This window comes from Octopus bimaculoides, chromosome 22 (genome assembly GCF_046866305.1).
Source record: "Octopus bimaculoides isolate indiv1 chromosome 22, ASM4686630v1, whole genome shotgun sequence".
Lineage (NCBI taxonomy): Eukaryota > Metazoa > Mollusca > Cephalopoda > Octopoda > Octopodidae > Octopus > Octopus bimaculoides.
The window spans coordinates 35,614,491-35,631,597 of record NC_142949.1 but is presented as its reverse complement, the minus strand read 5'-3'; the positions used below and the strand labels follow the sequence as shown (position 1 = coordinate 35,631,597).

At 40.3% G+C, this 17,107-nt stretch overlaps 1 protein-coding gene across 3 annotated transcripts in view; it reads left to right on the top strand.

The window, feature by feature from the left end:
• The window catches only part of LOC106879216 (band 7 protein AGAP004871), a 61,386-nt gene that overhangs the window by 12,671 nt on the left and 31,608 nt on the right, over positions 1 to 17,107 (top strand). Inside the window, exon 1 of one of the 3 annotated variants that reach the window (XM_014928692.3) lies at positions 9,766 to 9,952. The exons of the other annotated variants lie outside the window; for them this stretch is intronic. Coding sequence (XP_014784178.1) covers positions 9,907 to 9,952 — 46 coding nt within the window. The 5' untranslated portion in view covers positions 9,766 to 9,906. Of the gene's footprint in view, positions 1 to 9,765; positions 9,953 to 17,107 lie in introns of those variants that run through there. 3 annotated transcript variants of the gene reach the window in all.

Genomic DNA, 17,107 nt, shown 5'->3' with positions numbered 1-17,107 from the left:
CCACGTGACAGGAAATGTAAGTAATCGACGTTCACTCTGTTCCCATCAATTGTTTCTGTCTCAAGTAAACTGAGCTGTTACTTTCTTCCTATAACACATCTTGGCTCTCTTTTAATGGAATACTAACTGGCTTATTGTGATGGTCGTGGTGCAGGGGAATGTGTGAGAGGAAGATTCACTGTTCGTTTTTAACTTCCTTTATACTTTGGAAGTATAACGTATTCACTCTATCAACGAACGCGTCTAGGTTTCACTCCCTGCTCCCTCATTTTTTGCTCTTTCTCTCTACCTCTCTCTCTCTCCCGCTTTTTCTCTTACTCTCCGTTCTCTCTCTTTCTCTGTTCTTGCTTTCTCCCCACTTTCTTTTTCTCGTTCTTGCTTTCTTCCCTCTCTCTCTCTCTCTCTCTCTTGCTTTCACCTCTCTTTCTCTCCCGTCTTTTTCCCTCCTGTCTCTTGTCTCTCTCACCTCTGTCTCCCTCCCTTTTCTCTCCCTCCCTCCCTCCCTCCCTCCCTCCCTCCCTCCCTCCCTCCCTCCCTCCCCTCTCTCTCCCTCCCTCCCTCCCTCCCTCCCTCCCCTCTCTCCCTCCCTCCCTCCCTCCCCTCTCTCCCTCCCCTCCCTCCCTCCCTCCCTCCCTCCCTCCCTCCCTCCCTTTTCTCTCTCCCTCCCTTCTCTTTCTTTCTCGCTCCCTCCCTTCTCTTTCTTTCTCGCTCCCTCCCTTCTCTTTCTTTCTCTCTCCCTCCCTTCTCTTTCTTTCTCTCCAACAATGTGAGCATCCATACTATCGAAGCGAAGTGGATATCCGCCAAGAAATTCCAAGTGATAACGTTTTAGTTTTTTTACATCGTTTCTTATGAAGATGTGTGGCAAAATAGATTCAGGGACCGTGAAGAAGCAACGAGAGGCATTCTGAAAGTTTTGAGACTTTCTTTTAGGAGAGGGAATTATAACTCGCAGATTATTTAATGGAGTGCAGCTTTTGGTAGGGTTTACCATACTGGGCAGGTCAAACGATAGAGGCTTGACTAATATGGACCTCATGTTTTCCCAGATGTGAAAATGGGTTTTGCTCAGGGCTAATACCTTTACCTAGAAAAAAAAAAGCAAGTTACAGAATCATTGGTGACCATTCTGAACCAATAAAATCTGGAAGAGGAAGGCCTTCTCTCGAGAGAACATATGCCTGAAGTGTAGGTGTGGATGAAACTCAGAAAGGAAACAAGAGAAGCTGAAAAAAATCCCCCCAAAAAAACACAGGAGTTCAACTGGAGAGGTGTAGAAAAGATAGTCCGGGGTAGAAAACGGTGGAGAAAAGTAATCGGTGACTTTTACTCCGTGGAGAGCTAAGGGCTTAAGTGAGTAATAATAAATCGACAGATCTATTGATAGAGATGATTTAGTATTAGCAGTTGACGTAATGGAGTATTAAGAAACTAATTAGAAATGTATGCGATGAAATTAGATAAATTACAACTTTTATTGAATTTAATTAAATTTAATTATATGGCGACAGAGATAAATAGGTGAATTCATGTTGAAGAGATAAACAGGTGAATTTGTGATGACATATATATATATGGAGAGCATTAAACAATAACTTGGAAATAATTAGGTGATGAGATTGACAAAGATAGGCAAACGTAGATATATACCTAAGTTTGTGTTGACATATTTAATACAGGAGTGAGATATACATATATATAAAATAAAAATAATTAAATATAGTTCTGCAATCCATCAATCAATCAATCAATATATCAATATATATATATATATATATATATACATATATATATATAATTCTTTTTTTGTGAGTAACGTTTCAGCATTTGAAGCTGTTGAATTTGTTCCTCTTTATAAGATTTATGTTTTGTGAACCATTCTACTCGAGCTGGGGGTCGTTCTGTTTATTATTAGTATTATTAGTATGGCGAGCTGGCAGAATCGTTAGGCCGACAGAATGAGAACTAGGCTTTAAAACAAAACAAAACAAAAAACATCCTTGGGTCGATTTCTTAGACTAATAAAACCCTTCACGGCGGTGCTCCAGCGTGGTCGCAGTCAAATGACTAAAACAAGTAAATGTGTGTGTGAGACAATATTAATGATGTGTGTGGTGGTGGTGGTGGTGGTGGTGGTGGTGGTGGTAGTAGTCATGTGTAAATGTATGTTGGTGTTACTGGGTGTGTGGTGAATAGTAGTGGTGGTAGTGTTATTGACGTGTGGTGGTGGTAGTATTTCTAGTGAGTGCAATAGTAGTTGATATACACACACACACACACATACACAACGGGCTTCTTTCAGTTTCCATCTACCAAATCCACTCTGCTCGAGGCTTATAGTAGAAAAAAATAACCCAAGGTGCCATGCAGTGGGACTGAACCCAGAATCCTGTGGTTGGAAACTAGATTTCTTACCGCAGTCACGCTTTATTTATTTATTATTTAACATTCTTGTTTCATTCATCGAGAATTATGATTCTGAAAAAAAAAAGTGTTTTCCAAAAATAGCAAATATTTCCTTTCCATTTTCCCCTCACCCCTTCCTTTTCCTCTTTCAAGACGTATGAGACGTCTTGAGACAACTATACAAAAATTCCGTTGACTAAAAAGGTTAATTCCAACCGTGACCATCTCGTTTGTTTGTTTGTCCCCCCCCCCCTTGTATCGAAAAGCTTTATTTAAGACGGAACTGGTGTGGTTTGAGGAAGAAATATTTAGCTGCTATTTGTAGCTGGCTGAGTGCGTGCGTAGTGTGGCTCCGTTTGAGCTGGTGGTGGTGGTGGTGGTGGTGGTGGTGTATTACAGGTGTGACTGGTGGTGCGTAGTTTTGACAAGTCAACTTGATCTAGGTCGCAGTCTATATATAGCAAACGACGCTGATCGAAATGCTGGAATGTGACCCAGAAATACTCTGTACCTCCATCGGATCAAACAAGTTTTTCTGTGCGTTATTTCAGTTATTAGACTGCGGCCATGCTGGAGTACCGCCTTGAGCTTTTAGTTGAGCAAATCGACCCTAGTAGTCATTGGTTTTATTTATTTCGTTTTAAACCTGGTACTTAGGATCTTTCTGATTTGATGCTATCGAACCTTTTTGTCGAACCACTAAGTTACGGGGACGTAAACACACCAACACCGGTTTTCAAGCGGTGGTAGGACACGTGCGTGTGTGTACGTGTTAACTCTAGGTTCCCTTGTCCATCCCTGAACCAGCACAAACTTACGAACGATGAACGGCACTCCGATTGTGACCACCCCATCTTTTTTCTTTGTTGAAGCTACATTGTCCAAAGCGTTTCCCCCATCTTAAGGCTGAGGTGTGATTTGAGGGAGACTCAACTGTTATATTTAGCAAGGTGAGCGAGCACGTGGGCTTCTGTTGGTGGTTGAATGGTCTTTGTGATGGCTGCGGTGGTGATGTTAGTGGTATTTGATCGAAGTGGTGGTGGTGGTGGCAATTGTAATGATAGTGTTGATGGTGGTGGCGGCGGCGGCGATTGTGATTGTGTTGGTGGTGGCGGAAATTGCGATGACGGCGCTGGCGGCAGTGGTGATGATGGTGACAGTGTTGGCGGCGACAGCGGTATTGTTGTTGGTGACGACGATGGCGAAGTTGTATCGACTAAAACAGTCCGTTATTATAACGAAAGGCAAGTGAAAGCAGCCGTCTGGGAATGACCAGCTTTGCTTTCATGTTCCTTTGTTTGCCACCTTGTATCAGTCCTGTCCTAACTTGTCGTCTGCTTTTCTGATGATCTGCGGCGGATTGGCGGAGTCATTATTTCCTGCTTGATTCACTCACACAAGCAGACGATGTGGTTATGTGTACGGCGGAGGGGAGGAGGAGGGTGAGATGTTGCAGGAGATTGGTAGAGAGAGTGAGTGGAAGAGAGAGAGAGAGGGAGAGAGAAAGAAAGGCGTGCTGGAGAAAGAGATTGATGGAAAGAGACTAGTGAGAGAGAGAGAGAGAGAGAGAGGGTGCTGGAGAAAGAGAAAGAGATTATGTAGAGAGAGGGGAGATTATGGATGAAGAGAGGGAGGGGGAGATTATGGGTGTAGAGAGAGAGAGAGGAGGGGATATTATGGAAAGAGAGAGGGGGGAGATTATGGATGAGGAATTTGGTATCTGCCTGGATATTATATCCCTCCTTTCGCTATGTATTCTTTTACTTGTTTCAGCCATTTGACTGCGGCCATGCTGGAGCACCGCCTTTTTTTATATTCTGGTACTCCATCTATTTTTGCAGAACGGCTAAGTTACGGGAACGTAAACACAACAACACCGGCTGCCAAGCGATGGTAGTGGAAACCACTCACACACACACACACACACACACACACACACACACACACACACACACACACACATAATACACGACAAGCCTGTTTCAGTTTCCGTCTACCAAATCCACTAACAAGGCTTTGGTCAGCCCGAAGCTATAGTCGAAGACACTTGCCCAAGGTGCCACGCAGTGGGACTGAACCCGGAACCACGTAGTTGGAAAACAAGCTTCTTACCCCCCGCCGCACGCACACACATGCATGCATGCACCCACACATACGCACAAAGCTTTCCACGTACCAAATTACTCACAAGGCATTGGTCTGCCCACGGCTGTTGTACAAGACACTTGCCTCTGGTGCCTGCGTAGTTGGACTGAACCAAAAACCGCGTAGGTAGGGCAGGGTAGGTAGATAGGAATGGTTTGTTGACAAGAAAGCAGAAACACACAGTTCAGAGATAGGAAATAAATCACTGGGAAATGTCAAATTGTTTTATTAATAAAACAATGTCGTAAGTGACTTATCAAACATCGTTTATTATACCAACACAGTAATTTATCTAACAGCATTTATATGTATGTAAGACAAATCTCAGTATGTAGCTTTCCTCACCTCTCTCTCTCTCTCTCTCTCTCTCTGTTGGCAAAAGAAAAACCAACACAGGAAAAAAACAAAAGTCAAAAGGGCGTACATAGTGAATGTATTAGGTTGACGCTCAGGGAGAGAGAAAGAGAGAGAGAGAATTTATGATTGGAAAAGGATGGGGGTGTAACGTTTCGAGCATGACTCTTCATCAGAAAGAGGGAAATGCCAAGAGAGAGAGGGAAAAGAATAGTCCGTGAAAAGCACTATGTGTGTGTGTAAATGTCAAATGATGAAAATGAGTGCTCAACACCACATTGGTGGATAGAATTTATCTGTGAATTCAGGCTACCATTAGTTTCATGTTAATGGAACTGTCTCTTCGAGAAATTAACGTGCAAGTGACTGAGTACTTCCCAGACACGGGTACCATTAATGTAGTTCTGAGCGTGATTCAGCGTGACAGAGGGAGGGACTACGCTGGCACTTTCAACTACAGGTACAATTCATTTTCGCCAGCGGAGTGAACTGGAACGTGCAATAAAGTGTTTTGTTTACGAACACAACGCGCCACCGGTGATCAAACTCACGTGAGCCTAAGCCACGCATCTCCACAAAATTGTGTGTACACACACACACACACACACACACTAAGGGAGTGTTTGATCTTTTGTTTTGATAATGTGACAGTTAAAGTTCGGTAGTTAGGTGTTTTTAGTCAGGCATGCCTGCTAACTACGCCTAAACTGAAGATGACGCACCTAAATAGATATACCTGATTACAAGCTTCTTCATGCATGAAAAAATTCTGAACAATAACCCAATCCCAAATTTAATCGATGAAATTTTCTGTAACACACCTCTCCGCCACAACATGCCATACAACCTAATCACCATTTAACAGAGCTCGGCGTAGGCTAGAAAATTTTGTCATAACCGAAGCTCGGTCAGGATGAACTCAAATGAACCACAGTCACATAATAACTTATCTGACCGGAACGTCATTCTTGATATTGTTTTTGTTAAACAATAATAAATCAGCGCTTTACTAAAAGTGATGAATAATCGTTGAGTTTAACGTAAAATTGCCTTGATTTCATGTGATCGTGGTGATAAGCGAATGTCATTTTCATGTGAGTGTTCCAAACTTCCATGAAAAATATGGAAGTTTCCTAATTTCCATGAAAACGGGGTTTACAGGACGTCCTCATCGAGCTCCACAGATCTTCCAGGACGAAGCTCGTCTTCTAGGTTGTAGTTTCCGGATCGAAATTTCTGGAGCCACCGTTGACACTGGCTTACGTTTATTGTCCGATCCCCATATATTGCATTAATATTCCTCGAATTTTCTGTTTCGTTGTTGCCTTTATTGAAGTCATAACACAAAATATGCTGAATATGCTCCTTTGTCACTTTAATTATAGCTTTGAAAAGATAACTGTTAAAATCGAACTGCACTCTTCAAAACTTGCACTAAGAATAAGTTAAAATTACTACCTGCTTTTATAGTAAGATGATGCAGGTCGTTTATCCCGTCCTCCTCCGACTTTTAGTTCATGTAATCGAAGAAAACCTCATTTATTGGATGACCCAATATATATTGATTCTGGTTTTTATTCTAACCATCTGTTTCGCCGAACCGATAAGCTATGGGGACGTAAACACACCGCACGCACACACACACGCACACACGATGCGTTTCACACATATTCGACGGGTTTCTTTCAGTTTACGTCTCTCAAATCCATTCTCAAGGATTTGGTCGGCCCGAGGCTATAGCAGGAGATAGTTGCTCAAGGTACCACGCAGTGGGACTGAACCCGGAACCATGTAGCTAGGAAACAAACTTCGTACCACACAACCACCTTCGTTTAATTATTCACATGTAATTGTTGTCTACAGTTACACGTTCGTATGTAACTGTGCTGGCTCACTTGGGACGACATGCAAACCATCGAATTGCTTTCAAAATGGTGTTCGTTGTCGGGCGTACTTCAGCTGCTCTTTTTGAAATACTCAATATATCACAAACTACTTCTGTACAGATCAGTGTCTGTCCATGTGGCTTAATGAGGGAGTTTTGTTAATAAAGATAAAAGGGTTTCTCCAGTCTTCTATGGAATTATAGGATGTCACTTCCGGCCAATCTACTGTCATTCACTTGAACTCTTTAACGTTTAAAACTGACCAAATTCGGCCCAAATATTCTACCTGTTTTACGTTAATAAACTGGCAAAGGTTAATTCGAAACAATGTAAATAAATAAGCATCATGTTTGGCAGAGTAATGCGAAAGGGTTAAGCGCCCATCGTCTGCCAGACAGTGACAGAGCGCGATCAACCATTGCGGTTATCTCCCTCTTTCCCTCTCGTTTTATTTCTTACTGATTAATTAAAAATGACTCTACTTGCTTCGTGTGTGGTCGTGTGGATGGATTTAGGTGTGCTTGTTCGCGTTCTGTTACGTTTGATTGATTTGGCTTGTGTTTGTTTTCGTCTATTGTTGTGAGTGTATGTGTGTGTGTGGCGCAGGAGTGGCTGTGTGGTAAGTAGTTTGCTTACCAACCACATGGTTCCAGGTTCAGTCCCTCTGCGTGGCACCTCGGGCAAGTGTCTTCTACTATAGCCTCAGGCCGACCAAAGCCTTGTGATGGATTTGGTAGACGAAACTGAAAGAAGCCTCCCCGAAATTGCTGGCCTTGTGCCAAAATTTCGAATCAGTACTGAAAATATATTAATGAGGTTATGTGTGTTTGTTCGAGTGCGGTTTGTGTGACACATGCGTGGGTTTGTTTGCGCGCGCTGTGATATAAGTATGTGTGTGTGTTTGTGAACTGTACATTAAGTTCATGTTTGTATATATATAGAGAGATATACGTAGGAGTTTTTGGTTATGAAGGAATATGTGAATTTATATCCCGTGACATTGCTTCCATAATGTAGTTTCTGATGCACGCCTCTGTCTGTGTGTATCAGTCACTCTCTTTCTCTCTCACCACAAGATTTATTTTTTAAAAATTTTATCTTTCAACAGTGTCAACTGAACATAATCACACACTTCCTGCAGTGTTTGAACTTTCAACTTCAGATTATTCATATGTATGAAATACAGTAATCTATATCGTATTGCATAAGTTTGTCATTATTCAGTTTAATTCGAGATTTCTTGCCAATAAAGAGCCGCTTTCTAACCTAGATCCAAGGCTTTGTCACTGGAATTTCAACATTAACAGTGTATGTATGTACGTGTGTGTGTATGCATGTATTCTCATGCATCTAGTTGCAAATCTAGGCATGCAAGTCCTGTAGTCTTCGAATCAGCTTTCTCCTTTCTGGTTTAGAGAAGCCTAGTTTCTGAAGATTGGTATTTAGACAGCGTGCTATGTATCCCAGTGCCCCAATAATTACAGGTATAAACCCGAATTCATAATCTGAAGAGATGTATGTAAAAGGGTAAAGAACCCATGTGCTTTCACTTGTCGTTTTCTCACATCAAATCAAAAGATAGCCATATATATATATATATATATATATATATATACGACGGGTTTCTTTCAGTTTCCGTCTACCAAATCCACTCGCAAGGCTTTGGTCGGCCCGAAGCTTTATGTGGAAGACACTTGCCCAAGTTGCCACGCAGCGAGACTGAACCCGGAACCATATGGTTGGTAGGCAAGCTACTTACCGCACAGCCACTTTCTTCAACCCCCTTTAATTCTCGATATCATTTCTATTCTATGTAAGTCGGACCTTTTTGTATGTAAGCATATGCATTTTTTTTTGTATCTTATTTCATACACTTTGTACATTGACCTGCCTAAACTTGCTTATCTTTACATTTACTTATATGTATATATATGTATATATATATGTGTGTGTGTGTGTCTGTGCGCGTGCACGCCAGTGTTTGTCCCCTCTCCCACAAAGGTAAAACGAGGGAACATCTATGCACTTGATCAAGGTACAAGTCGGGATCCTACCGTCTTCTTTTAACGACAGGACATGTTTCATTGACAAGCGGTGTTGGTGTGTCCAATCCACGTAACTTAGCGGTAGGCAAAACAAAAAAAAAGACCGATAGAATAAGTACCAGGCTAGCAAAAAAAAAAAATACTGGGGTAGATTCATTCGACTAAAAATCTTTCATGGCGGTGCCCCAGCATGACCGCAGTCTGATGAGAGAGAGAGAATGATTTCTTATGTCCATATTGCCTCGCTTGTCATTGCTGTTTAGCCCTGGGCTAATACACGAGTTGGCTAGACCTGTTGGCAAAAGGCATTCAAAACTGTGACCATCATGTCGGTTGAGGTGTGCGTATATGTGATTTCATTTATGAAACGGGTCTTGTTGTTAAAAGAAGACGGTAGGCTCCCGACTTGATCAAGCGGGTAGATGTCCCCTCGTTTTACCTTTGTATACGTGTGTATGTCTCTCTGATCCACCTTTTTCATATCTTCTCCACCCGCTACTCAATAAATGCATAGCCTCCTCCGCTTACCCCACTTCCGTATATATATATATGTGTGTGTGTGTGTGTGTGTGTGTGTCTCATCGAACGTGTTTCTCTGTGTTTGTGTATGTATATGCACATACACACACACTATCTGATTCTCAAACACTTTCTCTCTCTCTCTCTCACTCATTTACTCACTTTGTGAATGTAGATATTTAACTCCTCCCTCTGTTTTCTCACCCAACTTCACTCTCACTCGCTCTCCTCTTCCCATTTCCCCAAACATGCCTCCCTTGCCTTTCTGTGTGCGCGTGTGAGCGATAACACAACCCTAATACATAATATATACGTGATAAATATGCAGACTTTGTATAACAAAGTGTGTCAAACAGAGTAGCTGTGTGTGTGTGTATATATATATATATATGTGTGTGTGTGTGAAGACTAAATGTACAGAAAGTTTTGAGACCAGCAGAGACGTGTAAGAGAAGACTAACGATTTACACACGCATCTACATATCTAAATAACAACGGCAACTCAAACCGGAATTTCAGAGTTCGGTCAGGAGGTTTCTCTTGTGTCAACGATGTCGAATGAAGGGTTGAAAATGAATTCAGTCATTGAGAGCGAAGGTAAAAAAAAAATGCTTACTTTATAACACACACACACATGCATACACATGTAGGTATGTTGTCCTGTTTTCATTGCTTTTTGGTCCCTGTTTGGGATAGATTTCATCATGGACCCTGTGACGAAAGCTATTCCATTCCTTTTTTTTTTTCATTTTATTTTATTTTCTCCAAGACATTGTAATAAACCATAGACCGGGCCTTTCTCTATGTATTTGTGTGTATGTGTGTGTGTGTGTGTGTGCTATGTTTATATGTTATTGCTTAGGCTTAGGACAGTCCTGGTCCAGCGAACGTCTCTTACCAAAGACAATCGAGCTAAGACCATCCTGTCTTATTTGCGCGAATTCTGCGTTGCTGTGTGCATTAAGCGTCGATAGCCGAACGATTTTTTCAAAATCGAAAATAAGTTGGTTGAGTTCTTTGCGACTGCGCAAAAGTAAACAAGTTACAAAGAAACAAAGTCCCAGCCGAGGTGAGAGGGGAACATGAAACACGAAACAAATTACGCGACGTAATGTCTTTAGGGTTACGGTCGCAGTGGGCAATTGTTAGGGAGTCTAGCGGGTTTAGGGGCCTCATTTCTGATCTATGTATGCTGTGCTTGTTGCTATCATGAAATAACCATCATAGTGCCCAGGGCATTGATTTGCCCCAGGGCATTGATTTGCCCCAGGGCATTGATTTGCCCCAGGGGCCTATAATACTGCTAGGGCGGCCCTGATTGCGCCGAGAAGACGAGAGGGTCCTTTTGCCGAACTGTTAAGTTATAGGGATGTAAACGTAAACACCATCACTGGTTGTCAAGCGGTGGTGGAACACACACACACACACACACACACACACACACACACACACACATGCATCACGGGCTTTCAATTTCCGTTTACCAAATCCACTCACAAGGCTTTGGGTCCGCCCGAGGCTATAGTAGAAGACGCTTGCCGCACAGACTGAACGCAGAACCGTGTGGTTGGGAAGCAAGCTTCTTACTACACACACGCACATCGCATACATATTTGTCCGATGTTAAAACTTTCAATGTTATGCAATCGTAGCTAAGCCTCTGTTTGAAACAAAATTTTAGAATATTATTAAATGTCATTACAATAATTCTCACTCTAAAACTAACCACAAACTGTTTTTCTTTTTTTTAATTTAATAATCCATCTACAAAAGATTCAACCAGCTTATTTTCCATTTTGAAAATTTAGTTTCCTTCTCTTAAACTAATGTCTTTTTATACTAATGTCTTACTTTTTATTATCTTTTTTTTTTATGTAAGGGAGATTTGACAGCTATTTCTAGCGACCACGTATTCTTGCTTGACGTGTGTGTATGTGTGTGTGTTTAAAAACTTAGGCAGCGTTTCGATGGAGTTGTATACATACATATTCTCCCGGAGAATATCCAACGGCACGGATAGGTAGCCAAATCGGGGTTTCCGATAATATTTGAGTAACTTTTTAAATATTACAAGTATCACAAAACACTCTGAAAGTGCAAAGCTATTTTCATTGACATGTACGTGTAAGACAAGTAACTCTGTTTTACACACACACGCACTATCTACTTACAACTTAATATTATCATTTGTTTTTCTATAATTATGTATATATCCTTATGGTAACAGGACCCCTAGTAAATGATCACGATCGGCACCCTTTCTACATGATGCTTGAAAAACTACACGAACTCTAAATATATAATTGGGTTGTCAGATAATTTCGTTTTATTTATTTTTTTCCCTTCTCATAGCACACCTACGTCAAACGTTTGAAGAATTGAGTTAAATTGACAAAAAAAAAAACTCGAAGAAAAGTTATATGGAAAGATTAGAACTGCAACAACAACAACAACAACAAAAAAACATACACAAAACTTTGCTATGTTATTTGAATTAACATAAAAAAAGAAAAATACTTTTAACGAAAAGGTCCTCAAGGGGGTGAAAAAAAAAAGCCAACCTGATATTTTCTCACCACTCCTTCTCTAGCACTCCTTTTCTCTCTCTACTCTCTCTCTCCGCTCTGTTGCTCTCTCTCTCTCTCCCTCTTTGTAGGGATAATACTAATAAAATTATAATTAGTTGTGCCATGCTTTTTCACCTTTAAGTAATGTCTCACTTTCGTTGTTTATTGTTGACTGCGTTAGTTTTCTAAAGGAGTGAAGTAAACGGAAACTGAATACTCGTCGTGTGTTTGTGTGTGTGTGTGTGTATATATATATATATATATATATATATATATATATATATATATATATGCGAGTAAAAATAAATACAAAAAAGGTGTTTTTTTTTTTGTATGATTGTGTATAGAGGAATATATTATTTTGTTTAAAAGAGTTCCAACACTGTCTGTTTTTTATGTTTTATTTATATTCCTGCAGAACTAATGTGGGGTGTAGAATATATATATATATATATATATATATATATATATATATATATATATATATATATATGGGTGTAGAATATATATATATATATATTCATTCATTCTTTCTTTTCTACTCTAGGCACAAGGCCCGGAGTTTTGGGGGGAGGGGCCAGTCAATTAGATCGATTCCAGTACCCATCTGGTACTTAATTTATCGACCCCGAATGTTGGTGCCCCAGCGTGACCACAGCCCCTGGCTGAAACTAATAAAGGTCGAAGTAAAACAGGTGAATGGGAACGAAACAAGATAAATCTGTAACAATATTCTTTTCGTCGTTCCTAGGTCGAAATGATAAAAAAAAACACGGGTCAAGTTTTGGTGCAGAGTTTATGTACTTATAATATCCCCGAAGTGTGAAAGGAATTATGAGATAAAGTCTATGTATTTCTCAATGAATGGTTCCGCTAATTGAATAGTAAATAACTCATGTTTTTGTTTAGGAAATTATAGAAACATATCGGCATATACATGGTTCCTAACTATTGTGTGGCTGTATGGTAAGACGCTTGCTTTCCAACCACATATTTCTGGGTTCAATCCCATTGCGTTGCACCCTGGGCAAGTGTCTTCTACTATAGCCTTGGGCCGACCAAACAAAAAATTGAAAGAAGCCCGTCGTATATACAGGGTTAGACAAAATAGTGGAAACACCTGGCGTCATAGCATCATAATTTTGAGATATCTATAAAACCGTCAAAAGTTTGTCTTTTGATTTATTATTAGTGTTGCTTAATATGTTTTGCTGAAATTGCTGTTTCTTTTCAGATATCAGAAAAAGGTAATTAAAATTCATTAAAATGACAGATCTATCGGACTTTCAAAGAGGTCAAATTGTTGGTGCTTGTATAGCAGGCGCTGACATAACGAAAAAAGCCAAAATGTTTGGTGTATCAAAAAGTACTGTCTCGAAAGTAATGACAGCCTTTGAGAAAGAGAGAAAGACCTCCTCGTCGAAACAAAACTCCTGAAGAAAACCAAAACTTCCAGATAGGGACCGTCGGACTCTTACGCGAATTGTTAGAAAGGATCACAAAAATACAGCTCCCAAAATTACTGCAGAGCTAAATGACCACCTCGAGAACCCAGTTTTCACAAAAACAGTTGGCCGAGAGCTGCACAAAGCCGGATTTCATGGAAGGGCTGTAATCAGAAAACCACTACTTTCAGAAACAAACGTTGCAAAACGTTTAGAGTGGAGTAAAAACCTACAGAATTGGTCCCTAGAGCAGTGGAAGAATGTTATTTTCTTGGACGAGTCATCCTTTATCTTATTTTCGACCACTGGCCGAATATACGTGTGGAGACAGCCAAAAGAGGCATTTGACCCAGATTGCCTTCTTCCAACTGTTAAACACGGAGGAGGATCTGTGATGATCTGGCGGGGAGGGCCTATATCTTGGAAATCCGCCAGCCCAATGGTTTCCCTTCATGGCAGAATTAATAGTCAAGACTATTTAAGCATTTCATCTGATCAAATTCATCCTATGGTTGCGGAACTGTTTCCGGAGGGAAACGCAATCTTTCAGGATGATAATGCACCAATTCACACAGCTAAAGTTGTTACTGAATGACACGAGGAACATTCTGGTGAAGTTGAACATCTTATCTGGCCACCACAGTCCCCAGATCTCAATATTACTGAACATTTATGGTGCATTTTAGAAAAACAAGTAAGGAGTCGATATCCTCTACCATCATCACTACAAGAACTGGAAACTGTTTTAGCTGAAGAATTTTGCCTTTCATCCTTTCGGGGTCGATAAATTAAGTACCAGTTGCGTACTGGGGTCGATCTAATCGACTGGCCCCTTCCCCCAAATTTCGGGCCTTGTGCCTAGAGTAGAAAAGATTATTTCGCGGGTGATAAAATAAATACCAGTTGTAATCGTCTGTCCTCGACTTATTCAAATTGCTGGCCTGGTGCCAACAGTAGCAGAAAGAGTTAGAACTACTGCATGGTTGAATGCTTAGAGAGGTCACTTTGCAATAACGAAATCTCGAGTTCGGTCCCACTGTGCAGCTTTTTGGGCAAAATGTGTTTTTCCATAGCATCAAGTCAATCCAAGCTTTGTGATTGAAACTGGGTCCATAGAAACTGTGTGGCCCCCTTCGCCGGATGGACTCTGTTTGTAACTCTCTCTCTTTCTTTCTCTCTTTCTCTCTTTCTCTCTCTCTCTCTCTCTCACACGTCTTTTATCTATTACTTGTTTCTATGATTAAACCTGCGGCCATACTGGGGCACTGCCTTGAAGAAATTTAGTCGAGCGAAAAAGCCTGGTACTTATTTTTTTACCGAACCGCTATGTTACGGGAACGTAAACGCGCCAACACTGGTTGTCAAGTGGTGGTGGTGGTGGTGGTGGTGGTAGTGATGGGACAAATGCAGTCACACACGTACACACACGACAGGCTTCTTTCGGTTTCCATTTACCAGATACACTCACAAGTCTTTGGTTGACCAGAGGCTATAGGAGAAGACACTCGAACCCGGAACTATGTGGTTAGGAAGCAAACTTCTTACCCCCCCCCACGCCTCCGCTTAATGTTGGGCATGCTGATTCTGCCTTGAAGAAAGGATTGCGGGGTTGCTGCGGGATACTCGCCCGAACAACCGTAATGCTCATCTTCGCAATCGACTGTGAACCATTATACCACAGCTCATTCTTTTTATTCTTTTAGTTCGCGTTCCCACCCTGTCGTACGAACTCTCCGCATACAATTATTTCCGTGATATTTACTCTCCGCCCGTAATTACGAATAGTTTGCCAGACTCCCTCATGTAGCTATCTTTGAATATGTAATATGATAATTAAGTACACACACACTTCTCTTCTACACACGCACGCGCACATACATGTGTATATATATATATATATATATATATATATATATATATATATATATATATATATATAGTTACTAATAATTGGTATCAATGAATTGCATTGATTTTGTTGGTAATTCTTTTTTTTTTTTTCGGTTCATAAATTTTTTTTTTACATCACATGAAACACACACACACACACAAACGCGCGCGGGCGCACAAAAATCGTTCAAGCGCATCGACATCTTTAACTGAAAATATGTGAGTCACTTCACTTGCCAAGCAAGTACAACTCCGAACTGTGTGTGTGAGAGAGATTTCATGTTGATTTATAATTGTTTTATAGCTCCCGTTCAGTTACGATCGAGCAGACAGCAAACCTTGTTTGACTTTATATATAAGGTAGTCAGTCGGACAGACATCTCGTGGTTCAAGCTACACACAAACAATCCTTTTGTTCCAGATATATAATCACCGCACTCCGGTTTATTTAAACATTTAAACATAATCCGCAGTGCTTTATCGTGTAGGGGTCCGATTTAGAATAAGACAAAAGGGCAACGTGTCTGGACGTGTTGCTTTCTCTCCTCAGTCGGTACCGTTATACTACTCTTTTGCTTGTTTCAATCATTTGACTGCGGCCATGCTGGAGCACCGCCTTTAGTCGAGCAAATCGACCCCCAGGACTTATTCTTTGAAAGCCTAGTACTTATTCTATCGGTTTGTTTTGCCGAACCGCTAAATAACGGACGTAAACACACCAGCATCGGTTGTCAAGCGATGTTGGGACAAACACAAACATATACGCGCGCGCGCGCACACACACACACACACACACACACACACACACACACACACACACACACACACACACACACACACACACACACACACACATATATAATTATGTGTATTTCTTCTATCTTAATGAATAAAAATTCTTCTGATAGAATAAATGGGTTAATAGAAACCAATGTAGCAAAGAACACAAAATAACTGTGGTTTAGTTTCTGCTTTTAAGGCAGGAACTCCTTGAAATTTTGGGTATTTGAGTATATTTAAGAATTTAAGGATTGGAGAAAACGCATGTTATAATTGCATACTTTATTCCTACGTATGTTTCAAAGGATTACAACCTGTGTGATCCATAGGGATCTTTGATATTAAAATTGTAACCTTCTCATCAGGGGTGTGTGTATGTATGTATATATAAAACACTTGAGTTATTTTTCTTTTATATGTACACATATATATGTGTATATATATATATATGTATATATGTATATGTATTTGTATGTATGTATGTATGTATGTGCATACGTGTGTTTGCGTATGTATTCATGTATATATATGTATATACGAATCTGTTTATTTGATTAGGTAATAGGCGTAGATGTATAGCTATGTGTATGTGCATGAATATATTTCTATTTATACATGTGTGTATATGTAGATGGATACATGTGTGTATATGGGGACACGCACACATGTGTATATGCGCATATATGCATGTATATATGTGTGTGTGTGTGTGTATCATTATGCATGTATATGTGTGTGTTTGTGTATGTGTATTATGTATGCATGTACGCTCTTACACATTGATTGGTATGTGTTGTCCAACCCACGATCCGGCAGCGTCCAATTCTCTAACGGTTTGTTTCAAATGAATCAAGTCATAACCTTATCCATCTATTGTTTTCATAATCGGTCATAATGTCTTACGTTTAAGATGATTCCCATGCTTTCCCTAATGAGAAGGTTACAATTTTAATATCAAGGATCCCTATGGATCACACAGGTTGTAATCCTTTGAAACATATGTAGGAATAAAGTATGCAATTATAACATGCGTTTTCTCCAATCCTTAAATTCTTATATATATATATATA